Here is a 26562-nt window from a genome sequence, read left to right as displayed (position 1 = left end):
CAACTCTGCTTTCTTAAATCCAAGGTCACCGCAACAGTCTCCCCGAATGTTTTAGAGGACTTCACGATTCCTTCTGCAGAGGATCTGTATGGAGATGCAGATTTCCTCTTCCAGCAGGACCTGGCCCCTGCCCAAACCACCAGAAGCACCAAAACCTGGTTTGATGCCCATGCCATCACAGTGCTTGACCATCCAACTCACCGGATCTAAACCCCATTGAGTGTCTATGAGGGGCACCAGACCCAAAAACAAAGAAGAACTGAGAGAAAGCATCAAGGAAATCTGGGCTTCCCCAACTCCCAGACAATGCCACAGTGATTAAAGAAAAGGTTTCCCAACCAAGTATTGAAGATGAACATATCGTTTTGAAAGTATCATATTTTGATTGATTTAATGTGACCATAACTTCTCTTTCTACAAAAACTGAGAATGGTGATTTCTTCACAGTATTGTAATTTTTCGAATTCCTGATTTTGTGGGTTTTATGAGCTGGAAGCCCAAATGATGTAAAAAATAAACAAATAACTGGGGGCCCTGAATCTATAATTTATGAAAGTTCAACTTTTTGATTATGGAAATGAATACACTTTTCCATGATATTCAATTTTTTTTGTAAAGGGTCTGTATATACAGTGTTCACTTGTTATATCGCAGTTCACCTATTGCGAATTCAATTTGCGGCTCTAGCTGCTAGCTGCCTGCAAGCAACGCTGGACTTGCAGCAAAACTACGGCCAGAGAAAAAACAAAGCCCGTTGAACGACACACCTACTATTAACCAATGACTTGATTCACCCAACGCTATGGACGCCGAGCGGGGCGCTCGACTACTTTTTTTTTTTTTTTACCTGCCCAGTCATCGCAGGGCATAGCTGACGTCAACATACCCGGTAAGCCTAATACGTGATTTTATTTTAATTACGACAGTGCATTGAAACCGAGCAGATTATTGGTCAAAAAAAAGATGAATGAGCATATGGATAGCAGCAAATAAGCAGGATGGTTTTCCTGATTTTGCGGTTGTGCATTACACTCAAGACTGTAGTATGCGCAAGAAATTACTGTAATCTGTTTTACAGTGTAATGTAGCATGAGGCCCTGTAACGACATATCCTAAATAAGCTATATATTTCTGTCTACCATATCCTCCTCGGTCCACTTCTTCCAGCGATGGTTCACCAAGTGCCTCATGAGCCAGCTGCAGCTGGTCTCTGAGCCGGCCCAGATCCCGCTCGGCTTTCGCCTTGACGATGCTCAGCTCTGTGTAGATGTCTTTGTACTTATCTGTTGCATATTTTTTGTCCTGGAAAAGACAACATTTGGTAGTTCGAACCAAGTCCAGTTTCCATTACGAGTCAGGTCAGGAAAGACCTTTACGATTTCCCAACAGAAGGTGGAAATAAAGACTTACTCTCTGTGCAGATTGGAGTTCATCTTTCAAGGAGTTGATTTCCTGCTTTAAGTATTGGACCTCAGACTCCTTCACCCTCAGCATTACCTGGAAAAAAAACAAGATAAATACAAAGCACAATACTAATTCATAGATGATTACTTTTTTTTTTTTTTTTAAACGTAATGACATGCACGTATGTATAGAAGGGGTCGAGAAATAATTGAGTCCGAGATGCATCGTGGTGCGGATGTAAACCACTATGATGCGATCAATACATTTCAGTAATAGATTATTACATGCACTATAATCCTGAACTATAGAAGTAAAACTTAGACCGAGATGCTTTATTGTGCATATGGGAACCACTGCGCCAACATGAGTCATTTAAGTTAAAGAATTAATTACCACTTTGAATAACTTTTTGGGTACATAAAAACCCTTGACATGATTGAGACATAAAATAGCATTTTCATGCACAATTGAAACAGCATTCTGCTTTTTGCAATGCTGAGAAACATTTTCTAGCCATTGATACACCACTTCCATTTTAATTGAAAATAATTGAAGTCAAATGTACTTCAATTATGCTAACTTTATTTCAATGACAAATATTTGTCGTTACAAATAAAGCTTTTAAATTTAGTAGTAGTAGTCATACAGTAATGCAAAACATGAAACGGCGAGAGATTCCCCCCCCCCCCCTTAAGGGACGTGAGACGAAAGTTCACTTCGCGACTGGTCTGAATGTAGCATTTGTTCGAAAACCACCTCGCTGGAAAGGGAAAATCGTCTGAATCGTACTTCCAACTCGTAGAGCTCTTTTCCCTGTATTGCATTTGTGTCTCCTACTCCATCCTCAGAAGTCATTGAACGCATCTTGGTGATCTCTGCTGCCAGACGATTGTTCAGTTCCTGAAGCACCACACAAAACAAGCTTACACCAGTTCAGTTGAGCAGAGGCAGGTGGCGTTTACCATATTGAATATTTCGGAATGAAAATACCATATAGGCTATTATTGTGAATGTTTTATCAGCACCTGGTTGTGAGCATTGAGCTCCTGGTTCTCTCTCTGACACTGCCTGAGGGCCTGTCTCTCGGCCTCCAGCGCTTGGGCCAGGTGGGCGTTTTCTAGGCACTTCTGGGAATACTGCTCTGACAACACCTCAATTTCTCGCTGGAAGGAACACAGTTCCTCCCTGCAGCACAGCACAATACCACAGTGAGTGGCCAGTCATACTGTACAGCCAAAGTTCAGATGGTTAAAAGTTCTGGTTGTTGTTTGGATCCCAACGGAATCCTTATCTTCAGAATAATCGAATGACTAATGTAACAGAAAAAAAAAGCGTATTTAGATTTAGACGATGTCGCCAACCAGTCAACCTCCATGTGTTTATGATACCATCAGCTCCAGTAACATTTTAGTCCAGGTTTTCAGAGAGAAACGAATGTGATACATTGTATGTTATTCATAGAAAATCTTAACATAATCCAAATAAAACCGAACCATGTTCTGCTCCCCCTCAAAAAGTCGACTGCAACAGACCCAGAGTTTGGTGCCAAATATTGTAGTTCAAGGAAACATACTCGTGCTGTCTGCGGATCTCCTCCATGTCTGCATTCTCTGCGTTGCTGTTGGCCTTACGAGCCTTGTCCAGCTCTTTCTCCAACTCGTTCCGGTGAGCATTTTTCATTGCTTCAATTGCTAAGATCAACACAAAAGTCTTATTTTACGACAAAGCCAATATGATAAGGTGAGCTAAATATAAACTACAATTGTGTGGAAAAATTAGCAAATGTTTAAATGGCATAGCATTACAGCTCCCTCCTGGAAGCCGTCACCTTATTGTGGTGGAGGGGCTTGTGTGTCCCAATGATCCTAGGAGCTAAGTTGTCTGGGGCTTCATGCCTCTGGTAGGGTCACCCATGGCAAACAGGTCCTAGGTGAGGGACCAGACAAAGCACGGCTAAAAGACTCCTATGACGACCAATATTAAATGGATTGAGGTTTCCCTTGTCCGGACGCGGGTCACCGGGGTCCCTCTCTGGAGCCAGGCCTGGAGGTGGGGCTCGAACGCGAGCGCCTGGTGGCCGGGCCTGCACCCATGGGCCCTGGCGGGTACAGCCTGAAAAGGGTAATGTGGGTCCCCCTTCCCATGGGCTCGCCACCTGTGGGAGGGGCCATAGGGGTCGGGTGCAGTGTGAGCTGGGCGGTGGCTGACAGCAGGGACCCTTGGCGATCCGATCCCCGGCTACAGAAGCTGGCTCTAGGGACGTGGAATGTCACCTCTCTGGCAGGGAAGGAGCCCGAGCCGGTGTGTGAGGTTGAGAGGTTCTGACTAGATATAGTCGGGCTCGCCTCCACACACTGCTTGGGCTCTGGTACCAGTCCTCTCGAGAGGGGTTGGACTCTCTTCCACTCTGGAGTTGCCCACGGCGAGAGGCACCGAGCAGGTGTGGGTATACTTATTGCACTCCGGCTCGGCGCCTGTACGTTGGGGTTCACCGCGGTGGACGAGAGGGTAGCCTCCCTCCGCCTTCGGGTGGGGGGACGGGTCCTGACTGTTGTTTGTGCCTATGCACCAAACGGCAGTTCAGAGTACCCACCCTGTTTGGAGTACTTAGAGGGGGTGCTGTGGACTCCATCGTTCTGCTGGGGGACTTCAATGCTCACGTGGGCAGTGACAGTGAGACCTGGAAGGGTGTGATTGGGAGGAACGGCCCTCCCGATCAGAACCCGAGCGGTGTTCTGTTATTGGACTTCTGTGCTAATCACGGATTGTCCATAACGGACACCATGTTCAAGCATAAGGGTGTCCACACGTGCACTTGGCACCAGGACACCCTAGGTCGCAGTTCGATCATTGACTTTGGGGTCGTGTCATCGGACTTGCGCCCGCATGTCTTGGACACTCGGTTGAAGAGGGGGCGAAGCAGTAAACTGATCACCACCTGGTGGTGAGTTGGCTCCGATGGTGGGGGAAGATGCTGGTCTGACGTGGCAGGCCCAAACATATGGTGAGGGTCTGCTGGGAACGTCTGTCAGAATCCCCTGTCAAAACGAGTTTCAACTCCCTTCTGTCGGAGGACAGAACTTTGCTCATGTTCCGGGAGAGGCGAGGGACATTGAGTCTGAGTGGACCATGTTCCGCGCCTCCATTGCTGAGGCTGCCGACCGGAGCTGTGGCCGTAAGGTGGTCGGTGCCTGTCGTGGCTGCAATCTCCGAACCCGTTGGTGGATGCCGTAAAGCTGAAGGAGGAGTCCTATGGGACCTTTTTGGCCTGTGGGACTCCTGAGGCAGCCTCAGTATTGCATCTCTGCTTTTTGCAGATGATGTGGTTCTGTTGACTTCATCGGGCGGTGACCACTGACTCACTGGAGTGGTTCGCAGCCGAGTGTGAAGCGGCTGGGATGAGAATCAGCGCTTCCAAATCTGAGACCATGGTCCTCAGTCGGAAAAAGGTGGCGTGCCCTTTCCAGGTCGGGGATGAGAGCCTGCCCCAAGTGGAGGAGTTCAAGTATCTTGGGGTCTTGTTCACGAGTGAGGGAAGAATGGAACGGGAGATCGACAGTTGGATCGGTGCACCGTCTGCTGTGATGCGGACTTTGTATCGGTCTGTTATGGTAAAGACGGAGCTAAGCCGAAAGGTGAAGCTCTCAATTTACTGGTCGATCTACGTTCCTACCCTCGTCTATGGTCACGAGCTGTGGGTCGTGACCGAAAGAACAAGATCCCAGATACAAGCGGCCGAAATGAGTTTCCTCCGCGGGGTGTCCGGACTCTCCCTTAGAGATAAGGTGAGACGCTCGGTCATCCGCGAGGATCTCAGAGTAGAGCCGCTGCTCCTCCACATTGAGAGGAACCAGATGAGGTGGCTGGGGCATCTGAATCGGATGCCGCCCGGACGCCTCCCCGGTGAGGTGTTCCGGGCACGTCCCACCGGGAGGAGACCCGTCTCTCGGCTGGCCTGGGAACGCTACTGCCCCCGCGACCCGACCTCGGATAAGCTGTAGAAATTGGATGGATGGAGCATCACAGCTGTCACAACTGTGACATGACTTCCTACCACTGCTTCATTTTCTTTCCTGAATATGCATGGTAGGTTAACTGAAGACTAATTTGCCTGTAGGTCTGAATGTGAGTGCAAGTGGTTGTTTGTTTAAATGTGCCATCCGATTGGCTGGCGACCAGTCCACGGTGTACCACGCGTCTCGCCCGAAGATAGGTGGGATCGGCTCCAGTAGGCCTGCGAGGATAAGCGGTACAGAAAATGGATGGATGGACTTACCAGAAATGGTGGCTGCAGTTTCCTCTGCCAGCAGTCTTTCTTTTTCCTCCTGCAGGTTCTCCAGCTCCCTCTGGTGTTTCCTCTGGAGCTCATCGATCACCTTCTGATGAGATTCTTCCATCGCAGCAAAGCCCCTCTCGCAAGTTGCCTGTGACAGGATAACCGGGACAATGAGTATACAGCTCAGCTCTGAAAGGACCACACGCTCTAGACCATATGAGCTGAGCAGGAAAAACCTCTCGGCACACACGGACCTAGACAGATGGCCCATTTGTAAGCCAGCAAAGAACTTGCAAGCTACTGCGTGTTAGCCATGAGCAAGTTGAGCCTGTGTGAGCACAAAAGGTTAAGAGGAATGACAGGTTACACAATGAAGGTACAATGAAGAAATGCATAGACATGAAAGAGGTTTTAACAAAGTGTATGCTGTCATTTTTTGTTTCAACAAATGTCTCAGAGTCTAATTTTGTTCATGAGCCAGCATTTGAAATTGTTATATATAGCCCAAACCTCATTCACACATCGGGAAACCCTGCACAACAATCAGTCACTGTGCAAGTTTCGACAAGGCCAACCAAAAACACGGAGTGCTTCCATTCCTCTATTCACTGAGACTAATCTGTGAGCTCAGTCGATGGCTGCACATCGGCCCGAGTCCATTCTCCATGCCTCAATCCAACTACAGCCACAGAGGGGAAATGGTGGTCTAGTCTGTTTTTACAGGGATAAAATCTCCTGGGAGCTCAGCTCCAGGAACCTACTGTGAGAAGCTGAAAATCCTCCAGAGAGAAAACGTAAACCTCCTGCTCTGACGTCAGACCAAGCATAGGCTTTATTTAGAAGCATGTCAGACTGTGTATCGTGTAAGTAAATACATTCTCGGTCATAGCATGGGCATGAACTCACTATTCAGACACTTCAGCACTCTTAGCCAACTTATAAGCGGACTAACTGCAACACCAACACAAACTTTCATCCTACCAAATCCAAATTAGAACCGATCCTGGATTTGGATTGGTTTTAGTAAGTAAAAATACTGTTGCAAGAAACCCTTATTAGCCAAATACTGGCAAGATTGCCAGGTATTTTTGAATGGAGACTTAAACCTAGTAAAAAGGATTTTCTTATGCTTTTAATTGTCAACAGAAATAACTAAGTAGTACTTTGTAACCAATAAAACACACCTTCAAAACCATTAACACTTTATTTTTTTTAATTTTTTTTACAGTATCTAAAAGGTAGATACAAACTACTGCTCCACAGGAAATGTCTCTTTGAACATATGTGAGTGTAATAATCTATACAAAATGTCAACCATGAAATTAAAGGTAAAACGACAATGTCATCAAGTTTACATGTTATCGATATTTAGAAAATGCCTAAAGACACTTATATTGCACAGTAACAGGAATTATTTTACGAGCTGCCAAACAAAATGGTAATAAATCAAAATTATATAGTTATATAGTTTTGCTCACAGTGGCAGCTTGTTTCTAAATAAGAATCCAGTGTTGAGTGAATTTTGTATCTTTTTAATGGTCTTCCATCTGTTTCTGGCATTTAGCAGATCACAGTGATTGACTTAATCCTTTAAATGATAACGACTAATTCAGTATCGACATAGACAACAGAAAATCAGCATTTTTAGCGATTTGATCATGCGAACTGACCCTTTAACATGGCTACCGGTAAAATATTGAAATAATGTTGCTGATTGGGATAAGGAGTAAAAGCACGTGTCTAAATAAGACAAGAGATTAGCAAGATTGTTACCCTTAACGTACCATAGCCGAGTCAAAGGGTTAGGGTCAATAGAGCGGATAGACACGCCTGTTCAAATGCCAGGTTTCTGTGATATAAAGAGACAAATCTAAATCATTTCAAATCATTTTCAACAACACCTGCCACCATTTAAAGTTCCTTTGATTAACCCCAAATGAAATTCAGATGTTCTCGTATGCTTTTCCTGACATTGTCTCTCTCAGCTTCTGCATCTGCATAAATCTGACTTATCAAGACCTGTGTATTCACACACAAACGCATCCATACATATGTGCAACATTATCTCAGTTGTTCATTTTCATTTCCCCTCTCACACATTTCTCTTTTTCCCCAGTGGAGTTGGACAGGATATAGGTCACATTAACGGTGGGAAAAGTTTGGAAATGATTTATCTTGGTCTTGTTTCTATATATGGCAACAAATGGCACTTCAACAGAGGTGTGTAGACATTTTATGTCCACCGTCGGTAAACTAAACTACCAATAGGATGGACAACCATTTGTTGAATTCTATGTTGAAGAAAGTGTTCATGAGTTAAACAAGTGGTACCAATGACAGAATAGACTCAATGGATGTTATAGTTCATGCAACACAGAAGGAAACTGGTTAATAGAACAAGGAGAAAGTGCATGATGCACGGGGTTGAGGTTGGGGGGGGGGGGGGGGGGGTAACAAGTAGGCGTTGGAAGAGGAAGTGGATCTGGGAATGCCACAAAGGAACACAAGGTATCACAGATGGTGAACGGTAACGAACGCTTCCACCTTTAAATTTTCCAGGTCTTTCTCGTATTTCAGCCGTAGTGTGGTTATCTCGCCCTGCTCTTCGCGACGTCTCAGCTCTTCAGTCATAACTGAAACTTGTGTCAGCAGCTCCTGGATGCGCTCTTTGAGATGGGCTGTCCGGCCAGGGGTGCCAATTGACAGACCTTCCTCCGCTGTACACGCCTTGTTTGGGGGGTTTGAAGGAGCAATCATACTCCTCAACTCCTCCATTTCTTGGTCAAACCTCTCAATGAGATTCCTTCGTTCCAACTCATGTTTCTTCTTGAGGTCTTCCATGCAGTTTGTCAATGAATCAATCTCTTTGGCACTCTCTTCTGAGCGGAAGCACAGAGTTTCACTGGCTTCAGCAATTTCCTTCCTCAGTTTGTCAGCTTCTTGGTTATAGCAGTCTTTGACCTCCCAAAGTTCCTTCTCATGCCTCGCCATCATGTCACGAGGTGTCATGTCACAGGTTTTATCAGCGGAGTTAATGGGCTCCTCTTCTATGTGAATGGAAGTCTCAGGCTCTGACAACGGGCTATGAAAATCTGCCAGTTGGTCCTGCAGATCTTCAGCAACCTCTCTCAATTCCGGGCAGTTTGGACACTCAAACCCATCAACTTCAACGTTGGTCTGCTTTTTCATGAGCTCTTTTTCATGCTGCACCTGCAGCCTAATAATCACATATGACATACACGCATCTTTAAGTGCATCAAGAAGATACTCAGAAGGCTGCCTTTGTTCTCGACCACATTGAAAGTTTTCTAGAGCTAGAGACAAAAGATTGTCATCTTTGGCCAACTGAACTCTCAGTGCAATTTTTGTCAAACAAATTGCCTTTGCCTTTAATGTTTCTGTTAACCTTTTTATAATAAGGGCATTTGTTTCATTATCTAGCCAGGTATACATCAATGAGAATTCTGACTCCGTCATTCTGTCTCTCTCAGCTTCTGCATCTGCATCAATCTGATTTATCAAGACCTTCAAGCTCTTGTGAGCAATCTCTTGTGCCAAACCGATTCCACAGTCAAGATGATTTGCTTCTGGTTTTATTTCAGCGGTACTCAGAATCTGGCTCAAGAATTCTGCCTCCAAAACCAACCTGATATCTTTTTGACTTGCACAAAACAGCCCTTCTTTTAGAGAAGTAAGGAGTTTGTTAACACATAAAGTGCTTTTTAAACTATCGAGCATTTTGTCTACATCATCTATCCTTGATAACATGTCTAAAACCTCATTAGCTGCCTCCGACCTCTTCTCAAGCTCCACTACTACTTGCTTTAGAAGACTTTCCTTAACGTCCTCTGCACCTTCCAGAACACAGTCATTAACACCCAAAGACTTTTCACCTCCTCTTATCTTTATTTCCAACTTCTCCCGTAGCATTAATATTTCATTTTTTGCTTCTCTAAGCTTCTGTCTTTTGACTTCCTCTGATTTCTGCTGCAGTGCGATTAATTCACAGTTCCTGGATTCAAGTTCAATACAGTGTTGCTGTGTGGCATGGAGGGCTGCCTCAGTGTCAAATAACTTAGCTTGTGAGGCCTCAAGTAGGTCTTGAAGCTGCTCCTGCTCCAGGTGTAGTGCCTCATCCTCATCTGCCCGGAATCCCAGGCCTTTCAGCGTGGCCTCCTTCAACTGCAGTTTCTTCTCAGTGTCCTTAAGGGCATTGCCAAGCTCTTCCAATGTAACCAGAGCTTCATGGAGCCTCAGCGATTTCTCATTCAGCTCTCTCTCAAAATACTCCCTGTCTATGGCATTAGCCTGGCTTTCGGCCAGGTCAGCCTTTAGTCTTTTCATCTCTTCCATAACAATATGATGCTGTTTGCCACACTGATGGCTGATAAGCTCAACTTTCAGTCTGTCTATTTCCCTGTCTGCCTCAGTCAGTTGGTTCACTATCTCTTGGCATTTTTGTTTCAATGCGCAATTTTCATTTGTTAAAAGCTCTATCCTCTGAGCAAACATTCCAATGGTCTGCTCTTTTGTCTCTGAATGGTTATCAATTTTGGAGAGACCATAAGGACTTTCGAGACTTTCCTTCTGAACCTTCTCCACCAAATCCTCAATGTTTAAAATACGGGACTCATATTCACGGACGGTCTCTCCTGCTCGGGCCAAGCTCTTTCTTATCATGTCATTTTCAAATTCCTGTTGGCATTTCCAGGTCTCCAAGATCTTCTGAAATGGTAGTTTCTCTGATGATTCTTGATTACACGCGTGACATTTTAATAGCTTTGACAGCTCCTTCACAGTCAGATATTTGCCAGCTGTTAAGTCATCAAGTTCTTGAACTGCTTCTGTACTATCCAGGAATAAAATGCTAACGGTTTGTTGGACTGGTTCAGGCTTCGTGCTTTCCAGAATGGGTATTTTTGGGGGTTCAGAAAAATAAAGCTCTTCAAGAGGGTGGTGAGAAAGTGAAAGGCCAAGCTGTGCCTGCATATTGCGCTTTTTCAACTCTTGCAGCTTCAGGAGTTCTTTGGTCTCCTGGTACTTCTTTGTTAAACTTTGTGCTTGAGGACTAACCAGTTCTGGCCTCTTCATCTGGGGCGTCACATCAGCCTCCAGACCCAAATGGTGTTCCAGCTTGGAAAAGGGGACCAAACAGTTGGTTAACACACAGCAGGGGACACACAAAGACTTAATCATGAATCAGCTTTTCAATTATGATATCTCATTTCTATTAAACGATACATTACTATTGCAATTCCATCACGATATCAAAATATGGATGATGTAATGACTCAAGGCACAATTGTTGGTTTTCATTCTGATAACTAAAATCAAAGAAGGAAGAGTTGATGGCACGTGTTAGTTACAGTAAAACATGCTTATGAAACGGTTAAAGGTTACTTCATGTGATAAGTAATGCAATATTAGTTTTCTTCAGTCCAATGGTTTACTCAAGGATGAAAGGCATACCAAGACTTTTCAACACAGTATTCCATTCCAAGCTCATCTTACACCAAAGCAGTGCTTTGTGTAATCACATTAGCCAAGTTGACCCTCATTAGTTTTCTCTAAAACGCCCTAAACGGTCAACTACATTTACACCGCAGTAACATCAATCTACAATTCAACCATCACCGAGGAATGATATAGATAGAATTCAATGAACCAGCCTTGCTCTAGCAGCACCAATCCATTGACACACACACACGCACAAGAAATGGAATTAAAAAAATGGTCAATGCATAACCATGCTGACAATATTTGCAAAAAGATTTATGTAGTTAATAACCAATTGCAGGTTTATATCCATGCACATAGAAACAGCCAAGATGTTATTCATACACATTTGAATAAGTGAATCGAATCGAATAGACTGGCAATGTGTTTTAACAGTGCGGAGAAGTTCTTGATACTACTAAGTCAAGATGTATCATCATTCATGTACAGTCATCTCGGTCTCAATAGACTCCTCCGAGTTCTTCAAGTTTGACAAGAAAAAGATCAATTCAAGTTTTTACCACAAAATATACATTTTCAGATTATAGATTTATATTTAATTACCGTGACATTGCTAATGACTTGTTAACTAGGTCACCTTTGTCAACAGCTGACATTATGATTTACTGTATCTGCAATTTGTCGCATGAGTTCAATTACTTGGTAGCACAGACCAGTCTGAAACAGAAGCCAATGTAATAATTAGATATCAATGGGCCTCATTCAGTAACCGTGCATACACACAGATTTGTGCTTTTATTGTGCATACGCACCTTTGACGCACAAATCTGTGATTCATCACTATGTTCGTATGCTGCGAACAAATTTAGATTTGATCCTCAGGCCATGATTAACACACAAATGATGCAGGATTTGCTTTCGAAAAAAAACCTCAAAAGCATCTTTTACTCAAGATGCACAACGTATTGGGACTACACGTTTATCAAAACTAATAATAACTTCAAGCAGGAATTTGCTAAAGAGTTGACTCATCCTAAATAAATAAATCACTTTTACCCTCATTTTGTACAATATACGTATTACTGTGCGTGTCCTCCACGGCAGCAGTTTGCCTGCATGTACGACACTGTCAACAATGAGCAGGAAATTCGATCGAACCGCTAGGATTTCATAATCTTTGCAAAGCTTCGGTATTCTTTCTGATCCCTACAATCAACTCATTTATATACTGTATTTTTCTGAGATAACGCATGTGCAATTGTGATGTCAATTGATCGAATTGCAGATACACCGCCACTGGCGTGGTTGCTTGTGACGTACTCCGATCGGCGTAAGGGTCGTACAGCGGCTGAAATGAGTATTAAACGCGTCACCATTTTTCTCATTTAATATATTTCCAACGGTGCTAATGGCATGGAAATTTCACCAGATGTTAGGAACGACCCAAGTAATCCACACATACAAAGAAAGTAGAACTAATAAGCTCAGAAATGAAGTTGTGTGTAATAATGTGAAATGACACGGAAAAAGTATTGAACATGCCAACTGGGTATTTATTTCATACTTTGTACAAAAGTGTACATTGCTTGCAATGACGGCTTCAAGACGCCTCCTGTATGGAGAAACCAGTCGCATGCATTGCTCTGGCGTGATCTTGGCCCATTCCTCCACACAAGCGGTCTTCAAATCTTGAAGGTTCCGTGGGCTTCTTTTATGGACCTTGAGTTTCAGTTCTTTCCATAGATTTACGATTGGATTCAAGTCAGCTGATTGCCTGGGCCATTCGAGCAGCTTTATTTTGTTTCTTTGAAACCAATTGAGCGTTTCCTTGGCAGTATGTTTTGGATCATTATCCTGCTGAAATGTCCACCCTCGTTTCATTTATCATCCTCCTCGTAGATGCCAGCAGATTTTTGTCAAGAATGTCTCTGTACATTTGACCGGTTAGAGCGTCAGCCTCACAGTTCTGAGGACCCGGGTTCAATCCCTGGCCCCGCCTGTGTGGAGTTTGGATGTTCTCTCCCCGTGCCTGCGTGGGTTTTCTCCGGGCACTCCGCTTTCCTCCCACATCCCAAAAACATGCATGAATTGGAGACTCTAAATTGCCCGTAGGTGTGAATGTGAGTGGAAATGGTTGTTTGTTTGTATGTGCCCTGCGATTGGCTGGCAACCGGTTCAGGGTGTGCCCCGCCTCCTGCCCGATGATAGCTGGGATAGGCTCCAGCACGCCCGCGACCCTAATGAGGAGAAGCGGCTCAGAAAATGGATGGATGGATCCTTCCTTCAATTATGTGAAGTTTACCAGTACCATTTTAGAAAAGCAGCCCCACACCATCATGTGCCGACCTCTGAAGGCTTTTTAGGGTGATGTGCAGTGCCATTTCTCTTCCAAACGTGGTGTGCATTATGGCATCCAAACAGTTCAATTTTGCTCTCATCTGACCAGACTATGTTCTCCCGGTATTTTTGTTTAGCAAACGAGCTTTGACATGCTTTTTTTTCATTCAAGCAATGGGGTCTTGCGTGCTGAGCATGCATACAGGCCATGACGGCGGAGTACATTACTACAGTTTTTCTTGTGACAACAGTTCCTGCTAATTCCAGGTTTTTTTGAAGCTCTCCACAGGTGGTCCTTGGCTCTTGGACAACACTTCTGATTATTCTTTGCACTCCTCTGTCAGAAATCTTGCGAGGAGCACCTGATTGAGGCAAATTTCTGGTGGTATGATTGGCTTTCCACTTACGTAGTATGGGCCCAACCGTGCTCACTGGAACGTTCAGAAGCTTAGATATGCGCTCGTAACCAATGCCGTCGTTATGTTTTGCAACAATTAGTTTGCGATGGTCTCGAGACAGCTCTCTGCTCTTCCCCATCATGACGTGTCTTGACCCAACACCTTGGCAATGGGACTTTTTTGTAGCCCTTCAATTAGGACTGAACGTGCTGAAATTCATTTGCACTGACAATGGGCCGGATTGCTGTTTGATTATTGATAGATTTTAGGTGTTGTCTTGCCTTTCCATGCCCTTTTGCACCTCCCTTTCTTCATGTGTTCAATACTTTTTCCCGGTGTCATTTCACATTTTTATACAACTTAATTTCTGATCTTATTTGTTCTACTTTCTTGGTATGTATGTATTACTTGGGTTGTTGTCAATAACACCTTTGGAAGTAGATTTAGTGAGACAAATGGTGACGTGTTAAATACTTCTTTCAACCACTATATTTTCTGTCCCTTCCAACAATTTCAGTAATGTTAGAGTAATTTCAGAGTTTTATCAACTACAAATGCCTATTTAATCCCTACTATGTATTTTACCAACGTATACAATGTTTGTTCATTCTCGGCTCTTAAAAAATGCTATATGCACGGTTTGTGTCAGATTCTCGAATTCAACTTCGGAATGAATTCAATATGATTATGTTGGCAGTTTCTGTGTTTAGCAATATTTCCAAAACAGGATAAAGATTGAGAAAGTTTTACAGCCACAGTTGCAACTAAACCTCTGCGTGAGATGGACGCCCTTTTATGGGGAAATAGGGGCGTGGTTTATGTAGATTGTCTTTTCAAATCAATTCTTATTCACTCAGATATGCACGGCGGTGTGAAGAAAACTGTCCAGTATGCAAGTGCCATGAATCTGCCAGTGATTTTGCCTACGCCCTCAACTTGTGTGCAGAGTGAGAACATTTCTACGTTTTTATTAGTGAATGAGGCCCAATGTTTTTAACATGCAATGAACTCATGCAAAGGCACACATTGGTAGCGCTTTGGTTGAATGTTTTTACATAACGCATGCAAAGGATGTTATAAAATAGAGATAAATGATTGAATCCAATCTAAAGACCCATCATAAAAGGGTACCAAAAAGTCTAATGCAACTGCGCTCTTGAAATAAACTCACCGGAGATATGTAACCTGCCCGTATGTCATGCTCTCGCTCCAGAGCTGTTCTCAGCTGTAATTCTAGCTCCTGCTTGTGCTTGTTGGAGTCAAGCAGCTGCTGGTGACAGCCTTCTAATTGTGCTTTAAGGTCGTCTATCTGGAGAAGCAGAAGGGAAAAGATTTGACGCAACAGTAAGAAATGTCTTTTTATGTACTGTACCAGTGACAGCAATCAGTCAGCTGATTGGATGAGGTTGTTCACCCGCGCGAGGCCAATGTAAGCAGTCAAAGAACACATTCCGTTTTCATATCCAACAACGCCATCCTGCTGAGTTAAGAAAGAAAAGAATCGGCCTTTATCATGAAGATCTTGTTCATTAAAAAAAAATAATAATAAAAAAAAGAAATGGGGTTTGAAAATCTAGTACATCATCATTTTGGTAGATTTTTTTGTACAAATCTATTCTAACTACATTATGTCAATTACACATATTGGGGAAAAACAAAAACTGCCAATAAAGCATTCAACCAGCTGAGTGTTAGATAACACTGGCATTCACGCGTTCAATATTTCCATGATAAAAACCGAAAGAACTGCATGTGCTTCTTAAAACAGGATTATGTTGCTCGTTTCTTCGACTGCGTCATATCATTTATAGAATGGAGATGATCGATAATGTTTGTCCGATCCCCTTTGCCGCTTTTTCTGTCAAATATCTGCCTTTTCCATACAACTCATGACCAGCCCGTTAGCGTACTTTATGAGAAATTCAAGCAATCTTGCAACTAGGGATGGGCGAAGGTCTCAAGACTATGTGACTACATTGTAAGGAAACATTTCTGGCCAAATTTAACAGTGCTCACCAATGCTACAGGACCCAAATTGCTATCAGGTTCACGACAGTGCTGAATGGCCCGTAAATGAGCCATTTTTCACAGCGGCATACGAATCCACCGTTATGTGGCACAGGACAGCACACTGGTGTTAACCGTACCGACTGTTGTTTTTAAAATATATTTACCGTAATTATGACTACTACTGCGCAAATGCAAGTGATAGACTTCGCCGTGTTCAACTCCAGTTACAGTACATCGCTGCTTTAAGAATGGAACTTCATGTACGAGGATAACATTAGGCTCGAGTGCATATTTCTGCAGTCAGTTTTTGAACAATACATTTTCTTTATCATTCTTAACTTATATCAAAGTAGGTCTCACCTTGGCGACAATAGGAAAATGCAGGCCCGATGGTAACACCAGTTGAGAATCAATAACCTAAAACATACACTCATGGCGGATAAGCGCTAAACCTACCCCTTGCTTGTAATTGTCCAGCAGCTGTTCGAGCGCCGCAGTCTCTCTGGTGGGAGCCGTCGAAGGGAGAGGCACCCTTCGCTCTTCCCGTATTGGCGTCTTCTCTACCTGTCGCCAATGTTGCTCAATCACCTCTTCTACTTTCTGGTGCCTCTCTTGAAATTGCGGACCTGATGAATCAGGCGCTCTGTCTGCACTCTGAACGTCCATTCTCCCGCTTTCCGTTGTCGAGCTCGTCACAGACTCGTACCTCCTTCGCCTCTCCTCTCTCCTCCGACTACGCTCGAGGTCTCCTAGGTCTGCCTGAAGGCTCTCGGACTCTTGTGCCCGTTGCTGAGCCAGGGCTTGGGCGATGGGTCTGAACTCCGCCCAATCGAATGTCTTCGATCGGCCCTCTCGCCTACGCTCACGTGCTCGGCTCTTTATGATGCCTGGAGTGAATTCTCTTTCCATAGAGGAGGTTTCAGAGGAGGGAGAGTCCTTGGTCACGTCTGGTCTGACCAGCACTTCCAGAGGAGAAAAAGAACCATGGTCGTCTGTTGAGCTAAAAGACAGTGAAAAGACAAAGACTTGTAATTTCGAGCGCCGAGAACAGATCCAAAACTCCTCATTGCGTTAACAGAAGACATTTAAATGGGTTTTAAAAAAGAAGAGAGAACTGGCACCAATGGGATTTTCCTCACCTTGCTACATCAGGAGCAGTAGATGGTCTGACATTCTTCAAAATAGCCTGGATCCAATTTCTCCGTATACCCGCTGTCATGGCTGAAAGTATGTAAACTCCCTCTTGAGTCTAAACATTTAAAAACACAGGAAATATCATGACATTAAATATTCCAATAAAGACAAATGCATTTTTTGGTGTGCATATTTCGATCCAAACGTTGCATAACAGTGATCACAAATCCCATTACACGGCCTCCAATTGATACTTTACATCTCATTCCCCCACAAACTCTATTTACTCTCTGAGTAAAACTAACTAACTTCATTCACCAGGACTTTATACACTATCGGGTAGAAAGGTTATATATTATTAAACGAAAGCCATTTCTGTATTTGGACAAAGATGCATTTTTAGGCTACACAAAACATCTTACTTGGATTTGGAAGCCATAATTTCGCTGAGCCGGGTATTCAGTGACATTGTAGCAAGCTGACAGATCAATCTCACCATCCAGGTCAGAGGCCTTAAGGGTCAAAGCAGATGCCTTTAAAAATCGTAACAAGAAATTCAATAAGCATGAACAAAAAAAAGTCATAAAGCTCACCTCCTCTGCTATGGAATCCTTGTAGTACCGCAGACTGTGATCTGTCAGTACAAACCAGTATTTCTTCCACTATAGCACATGGAGGAGAAAATAAGGCCATGTTGCGTAGGCTAGGGATCACGCTAATGTGGTAAAATGCAGAGGGATATATATTGAATTTACAGTTCAAAATCATGTTGAACCTACGGATTAAGATACAACAATAAAGTGGACATTTTATGGTAAGCCGATTGCAAATATAATTCACATCGGGGGCTCAAAATCGCTCCACCCTGATTGGCATGGGAACGCAGAGTCCTCTTGCGTGTGCACACCCTGTTGGGGAGCAGTGGCTTGTATACAAGAAACAGAACAGCTGTTTTACATCAAGAAGGATGTAAAAAGGTCTTCTTTTGTGACCTCTCCTTAAAATGCGGCCATGCCTCCTAAAGGCACAAGAACGCCTTTCAAAAGATGCATCATTTAGGTGCGCATAAAAACAAGCAAATCAACTACCTGTCCTTGCTCATCCAGCTTCACCATCCATCCTTTCTTGAAGTTGAGTAAATCTGGCTAGAATTCAAAAGAACAAATATTACAGCACTGTGATATCAAATTATAGCTGGATGTGAAAACTTTACACTGTTACAGTCGCAGGTGAACATTATTCAAAACTAAAATGTATTCACAAACAACCCTATTTGAAAATGTGCACCTACCACACAAACATCTAAATAAAAAAATAAATAAAAAAAAGACAGTACAACACATGCTCAGTCAAAATCACACATCAGTTGGGAGAAGTTGACATGACCAATGGTTTTGACAATTCCACTCTGGCCTCAATGCAGACCACTGGTCAGGGACAACTTCCACCTCATTAGTTTTGGCTTTGTGAGAATCCAGCTGAGGATGCAGAATCCGATGCTTGATTTTGTAGTAAACTGCTGCGGTTGCAGCGGTGGGAGACAACACAGATGTGACCGGTGACCAAAGGAAGCAGATGCGGTGAACACAAAAACACGCGCGCGCACACACACACTAGATGATTACGCAGAGGAAAGCTAGCCAATAAAAAAAGACTCTGGGTAAGGGGCTCGAGTTTGTCATTGTGTTCAAGTTATTGAGAACGAGGACACATTTCTTATTAACTTCTCTGTTAAATTCTTTTTACACTTGTATCACAGTTGTTTTTAGAAGTTAAATGAAGTTTGACAAGTTACGATGTTACTCAAAAGATTGCCCGTACAAGTAGTTTTGGTAATGGCAATGGTAATTGCCTGTGAAATGGATCATTTATATTTCAATAATTTCCTCTAGCATTTTTTTTTCTTTTCAAAATATGAATAAATTGGAGTTTGACCAACAAACATCCTGGCGGGAACATGCTGTGTTTGTTGTTCAAAGTTCCACTGTATTCTGTTATGTGCCCCATTGCACAATTTTCCCATTTCCTGCTTGAAATAGCAAGAAAAGAACAAATGTATCAGTGGGAAGAGTACGTGCGCTAGCTTTAACACTGCTTTCCGCTGCGCATAAGCTACACGCCCCCCCACACACACACCACACACAGTCAGAATGAGTGCACTGCAAATACACAGCAGGCAAAATCTGCCACAGAAGACGCAGAATGAGCATGTAACCTGAAGAGGAGAGGGAGAGGTGGAGGCCTGGCAATACCCTCATACCATCACATCAGAGCAACACTAGTCTTGAGGAGAAAGGCAATAAACTATAGAAATAGAAATAATAAAACCATCAGGTCATCTCAAGAAAAATCCTCAACATTTGGACAAATGAAATTGTCAAGCCGAGGTTTCAATGTAGTTGGAGGAAGTCCACAAAAAAATCATTTCCACCAGAATCACCCAAAACTGGTCTCAAAACTAAATAAACTGGAGTCTTTTCTAAACCGCTCAGAGGCTGTCATTCATTTTGGCCTTTGGCAGAACAGGAGCAGGTTTGTCTGGAGACCGCAGACACACAGAGGCACACTGGCTTCCAGAAGTAATTGGCACATTCATCACATGACGAGTTTTCAGTTTCAATTCCAAGCTTGCTAGTTATTGTATTGGCTGATACTTTTCAGCAAGCTTGCACTATCTTCGAAGCTTTTGGTCGTAGTCTTTTTGACTGCCTCAAGATTTGGCTGCGGAGGACATGAGCACCCCACCCGTGTGTGGAAGTGAGTTCCATGAATCAAGATAGTCAAACTAAATTGTCATAAAGACAGTAGAAGCCTTGGTTGAGTTACCACTAACTATTTGTGCACCTCGCTCCCCAAAGCAGTCAGCCTAGGCTAAACGCTAACCCGAATGAGCAAACTCCAAATGTTAAAAGCTTTGGGCTTTTTAAGACCCAAATAGTTGGAAAGGGAGGAAAATGAATCAGTCACTTACAAGAGACTTATTTGATAGTTTATGCCGTAGCCGCTTTCACATCATGCAGAAATCTATATCCGACGTGTGAACAGAGCTTATTAAGAACAGTAAGAGCCTATTTAGGCACAACTTGTGAACTGAACAATGTGTCCTTTAAATAGAAGAAACAAATACTGCACTTCGACAGGAATACGCCAACAATGTGCCAACACACCAACACTAAAAGATGGTGGTGACATTGAGGTGGCAGTGCAGACATCAGCACAGTAATAATTCATGATGAAATGTGAGAGGCTAAATTCTCAGCACAGCGTGCTTGATATCATGAGAGTCAGTTTCCTCAATTGCTCCAAAACAGTGCAAGTCATAGTGGCAGAACGTTCGAGGCACCTAACAATCCAACCAATGTTTTCCAAAGGCAAAAAACAATCGAACTAATGAACTGAACTTGCTATACATCAACATTCTTCCATTCATCCTAGCTCGTGTAGCGCTCGAAAAGGATGGTGTAATGATGAAGAATGGATCTTAGTTTACAAAAGCAACAGAAAGATATCACTCACTGTCATGACTGAATCGGTTGTCCGTCGGTCAAGGGATTTGGCTCTCCTAAGAGGTGGCAGAGAGGAGGGGAAATCCAGACCTTGACCCATGTCAGGCCTCTGCTCCTAACGACCATGCATATAGAAGTGAGCATCCTGCATTATTTGTGTGGTCGAGACATTCAAAACATGGTAAAAATGCATAAGGTTATGCTGGAGTCTCGTAATTTGCCTCAAACTTTCATAACTGGTTTGAAAAAGTCAAAATAATATTCTAAATGCATTAGAAAATGGACACTCAAAGGAAAGGTATGGTAGTTTGTTACTATTAATAACACCGATGTGTACATGCTGTCCCAGCATCTTTGTCTGCGCACACTATTAGGTGCATGAGGGGAAAACATCTGGCAGAACAAGGGAAACCAATTTAACAGTGTCAAAAAGAGTCAGTATCCTAGCACGGGGGGCCATGGTGGGAAAAGGAAGTACAACCACCATGGGAATCCCACCACAGAATGGAAACTGGAAATGAATTCAGTGCAGGCGGACGATCTTTGACCCACAAACAAAAAAAGGCAGGACAGCGTGAGGAAAAGATGGCGGTAAGACGAGGCAAAGAAAAACAGCAAGACGAATTGGGGCATGACAGAACACAGATAAAACGTGGGCATGTCTAATGCTGTCTCTCATGCCATGCTCTGCCGTGATGTAATGCTGTTTAAAATATATATCTATATTGACAAGCCTCTCTGTACGTGTTGTAAATCGCTTTACTATGCTGGCAGTGTTAGCTCAAACATGCTCACGTCATGCGGGCGCAGAAAGCCTTATACCTCTCTGTGGAAGCGCCTCTGCTCACTGCGGCCTTGTCTGGCTCCACTCCTGCCCGACTCTTCCACCTCCATTTTCTCCAGATTCTCAAGCTCCAGGGCCTCCAGCTTCTCAATAACACCGGAGCGACTGTGAATCAACATTCATGTCAAGTTTCAAAGAAGTCAAGGAAAACTAACATTGCCTAATCATTGAAGAAACGCTGTCTGATAGATGCACATTACAGAACATTCAATATTTTTGATGCGTTGTCTTGCGTGCACAAGCTGTAAAACTATCAACTTTGGCAAATTAACCTTTGGTGTACAACTGCACCTCAAATGCTCAGACACAAATTGTCTTTTGTTACATAAGTGCGCGTAGTCTAGGTCGTCTTGGAGCAAAGGAAAGTGTTACTGTGGGACCAGGGCCCATCCCATTTCCCAAATGGAAATTATACATACAGCGTGCTAAAAGAGAGCTTCTGAGAAGAATGATGCTCATTTATGTTGTCATTTTCATTGTGCACCAGAAAAAAGCATGAAATACATATGATAAAATGCAGTATGGTGGTTGTATGGTACATCAAATAAAAATATAATGCCAAGAAATTCACCATTAACTGAAAGGGGAGGAAGTGGTAAAACAACGCCTTGTTGTTTTGCTTATTTGTTTTCGGATATTAATGCCTCTATGAGACATCTGGCAGGAAATGAGGAATAAGAAATTGGGCAAGGATGGACAGGGGTTCAACTTAGCAGGAAGCCAACTATGGGAGGAAAATGATGACCCCCTTTTTGCTTTGTTGAAAAAGCTGCTGTCTGTAATGTGTATATGTGGCTGTGAGACTGTCAACCTCTCCACTACCAGCATGGGGGCCGCGAGACAGATTACTGAATGGAAAGTACACGGTGCAGATATATATTCCATGCTTACACTAAATGACGTGACTGGCGAGAAAAGAATAGGCAAAATACAGACTTCCTGAGAAACGCGTCACGGAGATGTTCACAATCCTACGTCTTTAACTTACGAGCTACACCCATACAGTCGTTCATATTTCTGTCGAAGTAACCACAACAGTTCATGTGTCTAATCCTCGTTCAGTGTCTGCAAGCAGCCAATGCATCCGCAGTTTTCTAATGGGGCTCGGGTTAAATGAAACACTACAACTGTTAATAAAGACTGTGAGGAGATGCTAAAAAAAAATAACACTTCTTAATGTCTTCGAACTGACTTGCATTTTAGTTTTCATGCAAGGCACCAATGTTTCACTCAAGTCCAACGAGAAACACAAGGTCATAGGTAGCCACAAAAGACAATACCAGACACTTTCAAGATTGTTAGAAGTGGAAAAGAGCACAATTAGCGTCAAGAGTTGTAAACCTTGTCAGTAGGGATGTAACGACATCTATAGTTCACGGTTCAGTTTTGTCACGGTATTCATCTCACGGTACGATAATTATTGCGATATTGTGGGAAAGCTCACGGTATTGCAAGAAGACTCACGGTATTGTAGGAAGGTTCACGGTACAGGTGAGGCAAAGAGGCAAAGCAAATTGATTTATATAGCGCATTTCACACACAAAACCCTAACTTTACATGATTAAAAGCATTTAAAAACAAAGACAAAAAAAGCTTAGAAAAAAATAAAACAAAAACAAAAGTACAATTAAAACAGCATACAGTGCAAGAAATATTTAAAAGTGTAAATGCTCTAAAAAGCATGAGAGAGAGAGAGAGAGAGAGAAAAAAGGTTTTTAACCTGGACTTCAAAACAGTCACACTTGGGGCTGATGTCACTTCTGTTGACAACTTATTCCATTTGTGTGCAGCATAATAACTCAATGCTGCTTCACCATGTCTGCTTTGGACTCTGTGCTCTACGATTTGACCTGAGTCTGTCGATCTCAGACCCTACTGGGTTTATATTCCATGAGCATCTATTTCATGTATTCAGGACCTAAACCAACTATTCTAAAGCTGAATGGAACCCAGTGTAAAGACTTTAGAATTGGAGTAATATGCTGAGCTGCAGCATTCTGAATGAGCTGCAGCTGTTTAATGCTCTTTTTGGCGAGTCCAGTCAGAAGACCATTACAATAGTCAAGTCTACTGGAGATAAAAACATGGATGAGCTTCTCCTGGTCTGCTTGACACATGCAAGCCTTCACTCTGGATATGTTCTTCAGATGGTAGAAGGCAGTTTTAGTAACTGATTTGATATGACTGTTGAAAGTCAGGTTGGAATCTATCAGAACACCAAGGTTTCGGACTTGGTCTTTGGCTTTTAAAGAGAGTGACTCCAGGTATTTACTAACAGCAATCCTCTTTTCTTTATAGCGAAAAACAATTCTCTGTTTTGTTGTGGTTTAACTGAAGAAAAGTTTGGCTCATCCAGTTATTTATCCGTTTTAGACAGTTGACACAACACTGCTACATATAACTGTGTGTCATCTGCGTTGATGTGATAGTCAAAATGAAAGAATTTTGAAGAATTTTATACATGCTGAATAGGAGGGGTCCAAGAACTGACCCTTGAGGGACCCCATAGATAATTGCCATTCAATGAGATTGAACACTTCCAATGGTCACAAAATAACTCCTTTCCTCCAGGTAGGACCTGAACCATTTAAGGACTGTTCCATTTAGTCCTACCAACGTTTCCAACCTGTTCAGCGGTATATTATGATCTACTGTATCAAAAGCCACACTGAGGTCCAACAAGATCAGAATTGACACCTTTCCTGAGTCACTATTCAACCTTATATCATTTAGCACTTTGATAAGAGCAGATTCTGTACTGTGATGTGTTCGGAAATCTGATTGAAATTTGTCAAAAAAGTCCATTTAAGTTCAACTTTTCTCAACAAAAACTTTCTCAACAATCTTGGCTATGAAAGGGAGATTTGAGATGGGTCTATAGCTTGCTAACATGGAAGCGTCCAGCGTTCTATTTTTTAGCAGAGGCTTAATGGCAGCTACTTTAAGAGCTTTAGGAAACTCGCCTTACCGAAGTGAGCAATTGATTATTTGCTGCAAATCAGCTAGCACAGACTTCGTAATAGCTTTGAAAAAGTCAGATGTTATTGAGTCAAGAGAGCTCGTTGATGGTTTCATGCTGAACCGTTTTCTCTACAGTTCTTTGGTCAACTGCACCAAAGCAGAGTAAAAGAAACTTTATATTACATGGTAACAGAGTTTTTCCTGGGTGGCTTCAGATGTAGTATCATTTTATCATTTTGCTGATTTGTGGTGATATTTAACTATATTATTATTATTATTAATCAACTGTCTCAGAATTCACAGTTTGTGGCACAGCTATGGTCTCCATAAACTTGGCGGTACTCTCATTTATATACCTTTTCTTAATAGACCGAGGTTGTCTGAACTTTTGGAAGAATCTGTAACTCAAAGAATACACAAAAATGGTCAGAAATAGCCATATCCTTAATGTCAATTGATAGAATTTCAACATCCTTAGAGATGACGAGGTCTAAGATGTGACCTTGAGTGTGGGTTGGACTCAATATGTTGAGAGGTCAAATGTGTCTTCTATAGCAGAGAGTTCTTTAGATTTTCTTTCCATGTTATTGTCAACATGAATGTTAAAAGTCTCCCATTATGACAAAATAGTTGTAGTCAGTACAAATAACTGACAGCAGTTCTGAGAAATCCTTCATACATTTTATATTGTATCTTGGAGGCCTATAAATTATTAAAACAACGTGCGAGGCAAAAGCAGGACAACCGAAAAATCTCTTTCTTGCTGCTCTTCTAGACTCGTCGAGTCCGTCTCAATAGGTTTTAGTGGTTTCTGTCCATATTCCAACAGGTTTTTGTGGAAAAAAGACAGCCTCCAATCACATTACCGTGCACTTCTGTCCCCGTCCATCCAATATTTACATTCATATACTCTACCGCCAAAACAGTGTTATTGCTGCAGCAATACGCTCACAATAACAAAAATGTCCGTTGAGAAATTGTCTGTTCAACAATTTAACGGCATTTACTGTATTGTCATATTTTTGCTTCATCACATTAGAAATTGGATACTGCCGACTAACAGTGATTTCTTTGCTTGAGTCCAAAAAGTCAAGTGAAGTCATAAACACAGGAGCACTCTTAAAAGTATAAAGTTTCTTTTCCTCTGCTTACGGATATTGTAGGATGATTTATTTTTCTGAGCAGCCTCTGTAATATGTTTTCATTCGAAATGTGGACATGACAGATGGACAAATGTCTGAAGTATGTCAGATTTATTTTTGCATTGATAACTGTATTTGTATGGAGTGGACCTATTTCATTATTTCATTTTTGGGACTACAGTAATGTATTGCCGAACGTATACCGTAATTTCTCGTGTATGCACACCCATGTATGATACGCACCCCCAAAGTTGACCTCAAAATTCTGGAAAACCCTTCAACCCATGTATAATGCATTTTTACAATGCATGATTTTGCTTCTACCCATATGATCAAAACGAAGTATTGTTTGTATTTTGTTAGTTTTTTCAAAGAATTATTCTGAAGGTAAGCACCTTATTTGAACCCGTAAATATTTTTATTTACTTGTTCCGATTTTGAAATTCACAGCCCTACTTTTATATTGCAAATGAGAAAACACACAGTTGTGCTCATATGTTTGGTTACCCGGGCAGAATTTGTAAGATGTGTACAATTCTTCAAAGAAAACATATGGACCAGGGGAAACACATGATATTTTAATGGGATGCATTAAACTGTCATGTATTTCAGAAAAGCATTATCATTAAACAAAACATAACCATAAAGAAATTAATGATGGTTCTTGTTCAGTCATCAGTCGTATTTAAATAAATAAATAAATATTTCACAAATTCTGCCTGGGTATGTAAACTTATGAACACAACTGTACATATATGCAGTCATATGTACCCCTGTCATATTGGAATGAAGTGTAGGTTACACCTTTTTCATAACCTCTAGGTGGCACACAAGAATTAAAGTGTGAAACCTTTTCATAACTGCGTGCGTGGGTTACGCTCGAGTATAAAGGCAAACCGCGAGCGGCATAGCCGCAGTGACGTCAGCCCGGTCACCGCCCGCGCGAGTATAAAAAAAGCCTTTAGAGAAAACGTTTGACCTCTGTCATTTCCATCAAAGGGTATATCACAAAGTATTGAACTTTTGTTATTGACCAAATACCTTAATTTATCGTGTACAATGCGCACCCATGTATAATACGCACCCCCAAAGT

At 42.4% G+C, this 26562-nt stretch overlaps 1 protein-coding gene across 6 annotated transcripts in view; it reads right to left on the bottom strand.

Moving 5' to 3' along the window:
* Positions 1 to 26562, bottom strand: part of mprip (myosin phosphatase Rho interacting protein) — a 58178-nt gene that overhangs the window by 3434 nt on the left and 28182 nt on the right. For 2 of the 6 annotated variants that reach the window (XM_061756350.1, XM_061756347.1), the window contains 15 exons: positions 21345 to 21471; positions 20533 to 20637; positions 18105 to 18161; positions 17610 to 17678; positions 17439 to 17528; positions 17022 to 17131; positions 16339 to 16882; positions 15044 to 15181; positions 10754 to 10813; positions 5681 to 5828; positions 2978 to 3095; positions 2430 to 2589; positions 2194 to 2304; positions 1411 to 1497; positions 1140 to 1302 (listed from right to left, as the gene is read on the bottom strand). In XM_061756350.1, the coding sequence (XP_061612334.1) occupies positions 1140 to 1302; positions 1411 to 1497; positions 2194 to 2304; positions 2430 to 2589; positions 2978 to 3095; positions 5681 to 5828; positions 10754 to 10813; positions 15044 to 15181; positions 16339 to 16882; positions 17022 to 17131; positions 17439 to 17528; positions 17610 to 17678; positions 18105 to 18161; positions 20533 to 20637; positions 21345 to 21471 (2087 nt within the window). Of the gene's footprint in view, positions 1 to 1139; positions 1303 to 1410; positions 1498 to 2193; positions 2305 to 2429; positions 2590 to 2977; positions 3096 to 5680; positions 5829 to 8224; positions 10814 to 15043; positions 15182 to 16338; positions 16883 to 17021; positions 17132 to 17438; positions 17529 to 17609; positions 17679 to 18104; positions 18162 to 20532; positions 20638 to 21344; positions 21472 to 26562 lie in introns of all 6 variants that reach the window. The other 4 variants (XM_061756346.1, XM_061756351.1, XM_061756349.1 and 1 more) reach the window with 4 other exon arrangements.

Source organism: Phyllopteryx taeniolatus, chromosome 19 (genome assembly GCF_024500385.1).
Source record: "Phyllopteryx taeniolatus isolate TA_2022b chromosome 19, UOR_Ptae_1.2, whole genome shotgun sequence".
Lineage (NCBI taxonomy): Eukaryota > Metazoa > Chordata > Actinopteri > Syngnathiformes > Syngnathidae > Phyllopteryx > Phyllopteryx taeniolatus.
The sequence above is the reverse complement of the archived record's forward strand: the minus strand, read 5'-3'. Positions and strand labels throughout refer to the sequence as shown.